This window comes from Carettochelys insculpta, chromosome 27 (assembly GCF_033958435.1).
Source record: "Carettochelys insculpta isolate YL-2023 chromosome 27, ASM3395843v1, whole genome shotgun sequence".
Taxonomy (NCBI): Eukaryota; Metazoa; Chordata; order Testudines; family Carettochelyidae; genus Carettochelys; species Carettochelys insculpta.
In genome coordinates, this window is record NC_134163.1 from 3,068,531 (window position 1) to 3,077,304 (window position 8,774).

Below are 8,774 nucleotides of genomic sequence, written 5' to 3' on the forward strand. Positions count from 1 at the left end.
GGCGGGTGAAGGGCGCGGATGACTCAGAGCAACAGCGATACGCGGCGGGAGGCCAGTGCGGAGCCGGGCGCACAGGTGGGGCCGGGCAGCTCGGCCAATGGGAGCGGGGGGGGCAGGGCTGACAGGCAGCTCGGCCAATGGGAGCGGGAGAGGCAGGGCTGACAGGCAGCTCGACCAATGGGAGAGGGGGGGCGGGAAGAGGCGGGACACACAGGACGAGCCCCTGGCAGGTTCGATACAGAAACCCCTCCCCCTCCGGCTGGTGCTCGCCCCTGACGCAGCCCGCGATGTGGGGGGTGGCTGGAGCGACCAGCTGCCACTGAGCCGTCTCCCGCTGCGCAGGCGCAGAGCCAGACCGGGGGCAGCCGCCTGCTGCGGACAGATTTACCCGCACAGCCTGTGAGTGGGAGAAACGCCCCCACATCTGCACCCCTGCAGCCCGCCCCCTCCCCCATGCGTCACTTCCGTCTCAGCCCCCGCCTCCCTCTCGCGTCACTTCCCCTGCCCCTTTCCCCGACGTCAATTCCAAGGAGCCAGTTTCCTGCGGCCGCTCCGCTGGGTCACGCGCTGCCGCTGCCTGGAGGCCCCCGACCGCCCCCCCGCAGGGAGCCGCCACCTGGTGAGTGGGGGGGGGGGCCCGGCTGGGCCGGTAAGTGACTCCGCCCCCTCCCCCGTTTGTCTCTGGGACGCTCGGTGCGGGCCCCCCCCCCGCCCCAGCCCCTCCCCCTGGTCCTGGCCGCTCCGTCTCGTCCTGCCGCCCGCGCGGCCCTGCCAGCGCCCCACCTCCCCCGGCAGCGGCGCCTGGTTCGCCTCGTGCTGCGGGCGGCTCGCGGCGCTGGGCCCCGCGGGGAGCAAAGAGGCGCCGCCCCAGCGCCCCGCACTCGCCGGCGCCCGGGGAGGGGAGGGGGGCGGAGGCGGCCGCGGCAGGCTGTGACTCGGGGCCGGTTTTCGCTCCTGGCTCCACTCGCACCTCCAGGCGGAGTCTCTGGGCGGCGCCCGCGGGCTCTGCACCCCGCAGGGACCAGTGGGTGCTGTGGGCTCTGTGCTCGGTTCTCCCCCAGCTCCTTTGTTTTCGCCCCAGGGCCTCTGCACCTGCCTGGTTTTCTTCTCCCTTGTCCCCCTCAGTGATTTGGGGTCCTGAATCCATTGCACCCCCCCCCCCCCCGCTGGGGATCCGAGAGCTCTGGGTGAGCTTGTGTCCATCCCCTCCTGGTTCCCCAGTGGGGCCGGGCGCTTGTCGCACGGTGCCTGTGCTCCCCCGCGGTGCAGTTCAGTGATCCTCATTGTCCCTTCAGCTGCTCCCTTCCTCCGGGCTTGTCCCTGTGCTGTGTCACTAACCACATGACGTTTCCATGGGACACACTCCAGTGCACAGCAGTGCTGGAACTCAGGCCGTGTCCGGAGAGAAACGAGGACGGATTTGGGATCTGACTTGTGTGAGGTGGTTCTGCGAGACTCGAGTATTTGCCCAAATGTCCATATGCACCACATCTGCCCCAGGGAGTGAGTGTGGGGAGCCGGGAGATGCGGAGTTGCTTCCAGCCCTGTCTAAAGTGTCTCCATGGCCCTTTTCCCCTACCAGGTGCAGACCCCCATGTCTGGCTCCAGAGCAGTCCCAGACCTGCAGAGACAGAGCGAGGATATGGCTGTGGCGGCAGAGCCAGTGACCTGGGAGGAGGTGGCTGTGTGTTTCTCCAAGGAGGAATGGGGGCTGCTGGCCCCAGGGCAGAGAGCCCTCTACAGGGAGGTGATGCAGGAGAATTACCAGACCATGCGCTGGCTGGGTGAGGCATCCTGTCCCCGGGGGTATCAGAGGCTGTGTGGGCTCCGTGGCAGCTGGGTTGGGCTTGGTTCAGGGTTCCTCCCTGCCCCTGTCCCCAGTATCAGGAGTGTCAGCCCCAGGAATCACTGGCTCCTCTGTGAGAGACTCTCCCCTCCACAGCCCCTCCCAGGGGAAGCAGGTTCAGGGACATGGCAATGGTGCTGCTCTTCCCATAGCCCAGGTCTCCCTGTGCTTCCCACCATCTGCCTTGGCTGGAGGTGTGAGTGGAGGGGTCCAGGCAGGAACGGCAGGTACCAGAGCTGTGGGGCGGGGTCCGGCTGCTCTTCATGCCTGCAGGGTACCCCTGGGGCCATCGTGCTGCACCCCGCTGGCTCTTACCGTTTAGGGGGAGTTCTTGAATAATGAAACACAAACTCCCAGACAGATGCACCAGCTCTCCCATGTACAGTAGATGGCTCTCTCAGGAGTCACTGGTGGGTACCAGATACAGGGCAAACCGGTTATGAGTAACATGCGCCCCAGTTTGGATGCAGTGTCGCTCCCCGTAGGTCTCATAACACACCTCATTCAGCGTCCTTGGCCTGCATTGATATTGGGGGGTTTTGAAGATGGTTGGGAGGTGCCCAGTTAGGTCACTTGACACCGAATGGGGCCAAACCTGGGCAGTGAGTAGTAAAACTGTGAAGGCAAAAGCGCAGCTAGAATCTCAGCAGGAGGTTGTGGGGGAGGCGGAGATGGGGGCTGTAACTAACACCCTCCAGCCGCACTTCTGCCAGTCGCCTTCCTGCACCAAGGGAAACAGCACCGGGTGCGGCTGGAACGTGAGTCAGCAGCAAGCCCCTGATGCAGGAGGAAAGTGTTAAACCACACAGAGAAGCTGCTGCTGGCAGAGTAGAACTGAGACAGCAGAGGGGGAGCCCAGCTGCAACAACAGCCACACCCCCCCAGAGAGCAGCACAGCCAAACACCGCCATGGCTGGCTGCAGGAGTAGCAGCTCTTGTGGGTCTCTGGCAGGGCCCACCCAGCCGCAGGCAGGCAGGGTTCGCAGAGCAGGAGCCTGGGCAGGATCTGAAGCAGCCAGCCCGGGACTCGCCTCGCTGCTCAGACACCTTCCTCTGCCTCCTGCTGATTCAAGCAGTGCATCAGAGCCAAAGAGCCGGAGGAACCAGGCCCCAGCCAGGAGCTTTGTGGACAGAGCCCTTGTGGAGCCAGAGCCTTTCTCCCCAAGTTCTAGTGACCTACCATGTGGCATCCGCAGTCTGAGCCCTGCCTGGGGGCCTCGGTTTTGGCCCTGCCAGCTGTCACAGAGCTCACGTTTTGAGTCAAGCAAAAACACAGGGAAGTCCTGTGGCACCTTATAGATGAACAGATTTTCTGGAGCATCAGCTTTTGTGGGCAAAGGCCCAATTCACCAGATGCACCACGTGGAAATTCCAGAGGCCAGTAAAAATATACAAGCACAAGAAAAGGAACGAATTGCAGCTCTGCAGTTGCTTTTTGAAGTTTGCTTTTGACATTTTTGCGTTGCAGGATGGCTACTTTTAAATCTGCTCTTGAGTGTCCCGGGAGGTTTTGTATGTTACCTTTCCTGATATCTTATTTGCATCCATTTATTCTTTTACGTAGAGACTGTCCAGTTTAGATGTGCAGGCGAATAAGCTCCTCTGGTTCAAATAAAATTAAAATATAAGTGGAGATACACATCTCCTCGAACTGGAAGGGACCTCGAGAGGTCATCTAAGTCCAGTCCCCTGCCCTCTTGGCAGGACCAAGCACTGTCTGTGGCATCTATTTGCCCCAATTGTTAAATAGCCTCATCAAGGATTGAACTGACAACCCCGGTTTAGCAGGTGTGGTGGTGTCATTGGTGGGTAGAGTTGGCGCTGAGGTTTGTTGAAAGGTTTGGTTTGTGATTTACAGTGCTGTGGTCTATACTTGCTGGTGAGAATTTGTTTAAGGTTGGCAGACTGGCCGCAGGCAAGAACAGGCCTGCCTCCCAAGGTCTTTGAGAGTGAAGGATCTTTGTCCAGGATGGGTTGTAGGTCATGGATGTTGCACTGGAGAGGCTTTAGTTGGGGGCTGAAGCTCATGGCCAGTGGTGTTCTGTTGTTTTCTTTGCTGGGCCTGTCTTGTAGCAGGTGGCTTCTGGGTACACGTCTGGCTCTGTCAATCTGTTTCTTCACTTCCTTAGGTGGGTATTGTAGTTTCAGGAAAGCCTGGTAAAGGTCTTGAAGGTGTTTGTCTCTGTCTGAGGGATTGGAGCAAACGTGGTTGTACCTTTAGTACTTGGCTGTATACAATGGATCGTGTGGTGTGCCCTGGATGGGAGCTGGAGGCATGGAAGTAGCATAGCGGTCCTTGGGTTTCTGGTATAGGGTTGTGTTTATCTGACCATCACTTATGTGCGCAGTAGTGTCCAGGAAGTGGATCTCTTGTGTGGACCATTCCAGGCTGAGGTTCTTGGTGGTGTGGAAACTGTCAAAATCACAGTGAATTCTTCAAGAGCCTCTTTCTCGTGGGTCCAGATGATGATGATGTCATCAATATAGCTCAAGTAGAGGAGGGGCACCAGGGGTCGAGAATTGAGGAAGTTTTTCCAGGTCAGCCATAAACATGTTGGCACACTGTGGGGCCATGCGGGTGCCCATTGCAGTGTCACTGATTTGAAGGTATAAATTGTCTCCACATCTGAAGTACTTGTGGGTGAGGACAAAGTCACAAAGCTCTGCCACCACTTGTGCCGTGGCATCATCAGGGATACTGTTCCTAACAGCTTGAAGTCCATCTTCATGTCTGTTTTTTTGTATAAGGGATCTCGACATCCATGGTGACCAGGATGGTGTTTTCAGGAAGATCACCAGTGCATAGCAGTTTCCTGAGGAAGTCAGTGGTGTTTCAAAGACAGCTAGGAGTGCTGGTAACATAAGGTCTGAGGAGAGAGTCCCCATAGCTGGACAAGGCTGCAATGAGAGCGCCAATGCCTGAGCTGATGGTGCCTCCAGAATGTCTAGATTTATGGATCTTGGGGCTCTAGGGGTGTGTCTGTGTAGATCTGTTCCTGCGCTTTTGTCAGGAGTGTCTTGAGCAGACGGTGCAGTTTCTGTGTGTGCTGCTCAGAGGGATCAGAGGACAGTAGCCTGTAGAAGGCGGTATTGGAGAGCTGCCTGGGAGTCTCCTTTTCATGGTCTGACCTATTCATGATGACAACAGCAGCTCCTTTGCCAGCCTCTTGGATGACAATGCCAGAGCTGTTTCTGAGGCTATGGGTGACATTGCATTGCGCACGGCTGAGGTCATGGGACAAGCGATGTCACTTTGCCACAATTTCTGCCTGTGCACAGAAGCGGAAGCGCTCTAGGTATCGATCCAGTCTGTCGTTGTGATTGCCAGGAAGGATTCCACACACAATTCTTCTTCTTGTGCTGTAGGTGTGACGGTGCCTGTAGGGCTGTTGAGAGTCTTGTCAAAAGTGTTCCTGGAAAGTATTCCTGGCAAAACTGGGGCAGGGTTCCAGATCCCCGCAGAACTGTGTCATGTTTGTGGGCGTGGTTGGGCACAAAGAGAACCTCTGAGATAGTACAGACTCCTCTGCCAGGCTGAGTGTGTGGTTTGATAGATTGACAATGTTGCCGGGTGAGTTAAGGGTACCACTACTGTGGCCCTATGCAGCAAGTAGGAGGTGAGAGAGTTTACAGTCCTGTAGAGAAGAGCAGTGTGCGTTGTAACTCTCCTGTCTCCTTTCAGTAAAGTCCAGCCACATGGACGTTTGTGTGCAAGGTTGTTTTTTTAGGAGAAGCTCCAGACTTGAGAGCTCCTTGTGATGTTTCCCTGTTTGCTGCACAGGATGCTGAACAGGTGGTTCCTCAGGTCTGTGGGAGTGTGTGACCAGTCTCTCGACACAGCTCGTACAGTGTGTCGGTTGCAGTGAGTTTTTCCACCTTCAGCCCATTGGGTGGGACGTCCATCCATTTGCACTTGGCGAGGAAGATGGTGTCTGTATCTGTGCAGGTTTTTTCTTGGGTGTGATGGGTTCCCACTCCATGTGGCTAAGTTCAGTGCCTGCCTGGTGCCAGGCATTGGGCATAGCTGTGTTAGTTTTATCCACAAAAACAACCAAATCAAGTGTCTTGTTTGAGTTGAGTGGTCCTGTCCTGCCCTGGGATCGGCGGGGGGGGTGGAATAGGTCAAGAGGGAGGCTGAGTTGTACGCTTGAGAGTGCAGCAGGATTTCCCAAAGGTGATGTGATCTCCTGGGTGGAGCGAGGGGAGGCGCTGGGGGTCCCAGATATCCAGGGCTCTGAGAAAGGGGAGATCATCAGCGCCCCACACAGGTGAGCAGTGAGCTAAAGTGACTCAGAAACCAATTTCGGTGTCCTCCGAGATGTCACTTGGGCCTTTTCATCCAGAGTGACTGACCCTTCAGCCTGTCTTCAGCTCCAGCCAGAGGGTGGGAGCAGGGCTGGGGTCCCTCCTCTAGGGAAGGGTTGTGAGGAAGGAGGAGCAGCTCAGTTCATGTTATTTCAATCTTTCCATCAGCTGTTGGCTGCGTTCCCCCTTTTCTGTTTCCTTTCAGCTCAGCACAGAGGGTGACATTGTCTGGTTCTCTCTATGTCCCAGCAGGTGAGGTGATGCTGCTCAAGAATGACGAGGAGAATCTTCAGGTGGAAGAACCAGAGCAAGTGGCCTCCTTTGGGATGTTCCTGGGAAGCTCTGAAGGTCATGTTTCTCAGAGCCCTGAGCACAGAGAGACCTGTGAGAGTCAGCATAGCCCAGAAAGACAGCAGGGAAACCATGCAGGGCAGGGGCAGGATAACTCCAGCCATGGAAGCATAGGTGTGAGAAACACTAAAGAGAGTGAACAACAGAAAACCTGTGGGAAAAGCTTCAGTCTTAACAGTCATTGTAGCATCCGCACAGGAGAGAAGCCCTATGTCTGCCCTGACTGCGGGAGAAGCTTCCAGCTGCACTCAGGTCTTATTAATCATCAGAGAACCCACACAGGAGAGAAACCCTTCCACTGCTCTGACTGTGGGAAAAGCTTCTCATGGTCCTCAAGTCTTAAAAGTCATTGCAGCACCCACACAGGAGAGAGACCTTATAACTGCTCTGACTGTGGGAAGAGGTTCAGACACAGGTCACACCTTGTTAATCATAGGAGAATCCACACAGGAGAGAAACCCTTCCACTGCTCTGAGTGTGGGAAAAGCTTCCGTCGGAGGCCAAGCCTTGTTGCTCATCAGAGAATCCACACAGGAGAGAGACCCTTCAGCTGCTCTGACTGTGGGAAAAGCTTTCGTCAGCGCTCAGCTCTTATTGATCACCAGAGAACCCACACTGGAGAGAAACCCTTCCACTGCTCTGACTGTGGGAAAAGGTTTCAGCGACACTCAAACCTTCTCACTCATCAGATGATTCACAGACGAGAGAAACCCTATCACTGCACTGCCTGTGGGAAAAGCTTCAGCAGGAGTGCACACCTGGTCAGACATCAGAGTATCCACAGAGAGGAGAAACCCTTCAACTGCTCTGAGTGCGGGAGATGCTTTAGTGACATTTCCGGCCTTGATCAACATCTGAGAATCCACACCCGGGGAAAACCCTTTCTCTGCTCTGATTGCGGGAAAAGCTTCAGTCAACGCTCATATCTTGTTCAGCATCAGAAAACCCACACCGGGGACAAACCCTTCCGCTGCTCTGACTGTGGCAAAAGCTTCTTGTGGCACTCAGGCCTTAAAAGTCATTGCAGAATCCACACAGAGGAGAGACCTTATAACTGCCCTGACTGTGGCAAAAGGTTCAGACATAGGTCAAGCCTTGTTAATCATAGGAGAAGCCACACAGGAGAGAAACCCTTCATCTGCTCTGAGTGTGGGGAAAGCTTTGGTGAAAGGTCAACCCTTGTTGCTCATCATAGAATCCACACAGGAGAGAAACTCTTCAACTGCTCTGTTTGTGGGAAAAGCTTTCGTCGGCGCTCAGATCTTATTTATCATCAGAGAACCCACACTGGAGAGAAACCCTTCCACTGCTCTGACTGTGGGAAAAGCTTCTCATGCTCCTCAAGTCTTAACAGTCATTGCAGAATCCACACAGGAGAGAGACCTTATAGCTGCTGTGTCTGTGGGAAAAGGTTCACACAGAGCTCAAACCTTGTTACACATAGGAGAACCCACACAGGACAGAAACCCTTCACCTGCTCCAGCTGTGGGAAAAGCTTTTGTAAGCTCTCAAATCTTATTCGGCATCAGAGAACCCACACTGGAGAGAAACCTTTCAGCTGATCTGACTGTGGGAAAAGCTTTTGTCAGCAGTAAAATCTTACAGATCAGAGAACCCACAGCAGAGAGGAACCTTTCAGCTGTTCTGTGTGTGGGACAAGTTTTGGGAACACTTGCACCTTGTCAATCATCAGAGAGCTCACAGAAGAGAGAAACCGAATGACTGCACTCACATGGGTAACCTTCAGTGGCTACTCGGACATAATTGATCATCAGAGAATTCACACAGGAGAGAAATCCGGTAACTCTCTCTTTGTCACTGTTTTTGAAGCTGGGCCACTGGGCAAAAAGAAGTCAGTGAGAACCACATTAACTAACATACTGCTTCTCATTCCTCAAGGGTGTGGTGTTATGGAGCCATTCAAGGAACTACAATAAAGTCTACTTCTTCCTACATTAACCCATGCTCCTTTATAAAAGAACTAGACACACTGGTGTTCAGAACCTCAACTTGATTAATTTTTGGTGTCTTTTTTTCTTAAATAAACTGAAAATGCTTCACTTGAGTTGTTGCTCTTGGGTGTCTCTGGAGCGGAGGGGGGTCAGTGCATGGGGACTCTGGGGAGAGACAATTGTCCTAGCCCCCTTTCACCGCAGAAGCTTTGGGCCCAGGTGAGAAGCACCTCTGCTTGGGTGCTGCAGCTCCAGCAGGTACAAGCAGGGGAGCGGTGTATGTCTCTCGCGTGGGGCAGGGCCAGGGTCATTGGTCCTCT

General features: G+C 54.9%; 1 protein-coding gene across 1 annotated transcript; it reads left to right on the plus strand.

Annotated features, from left to right (window-relative positions):
- The first annotated feature begins 494 nt into the window (after positions 1-494).
- LOC142002466 (uncharacterized) lies at positions 495-8,546 on the plus strand. Its single transcript, XM_074978608.1, has 3 exons — positions 495-619; positions 1,583-1,784; positions 6,401-8,546. The coding sequence occupies exons 2-3, from the start codon at positions 1,595-1,597 to the stop codon at positions 8,062-8,064; spliced, it is 1,854 nt and encodes a 617-aa protein (XP_074834709.1). The 5' UTR covers positions 495-619; positions 1,583-1,594; the 3' UTR covers positions 8,065-8,546.
- The last annotated feature ends 228 nt before the right edge of the window (positions 8,547-8,774 follow it).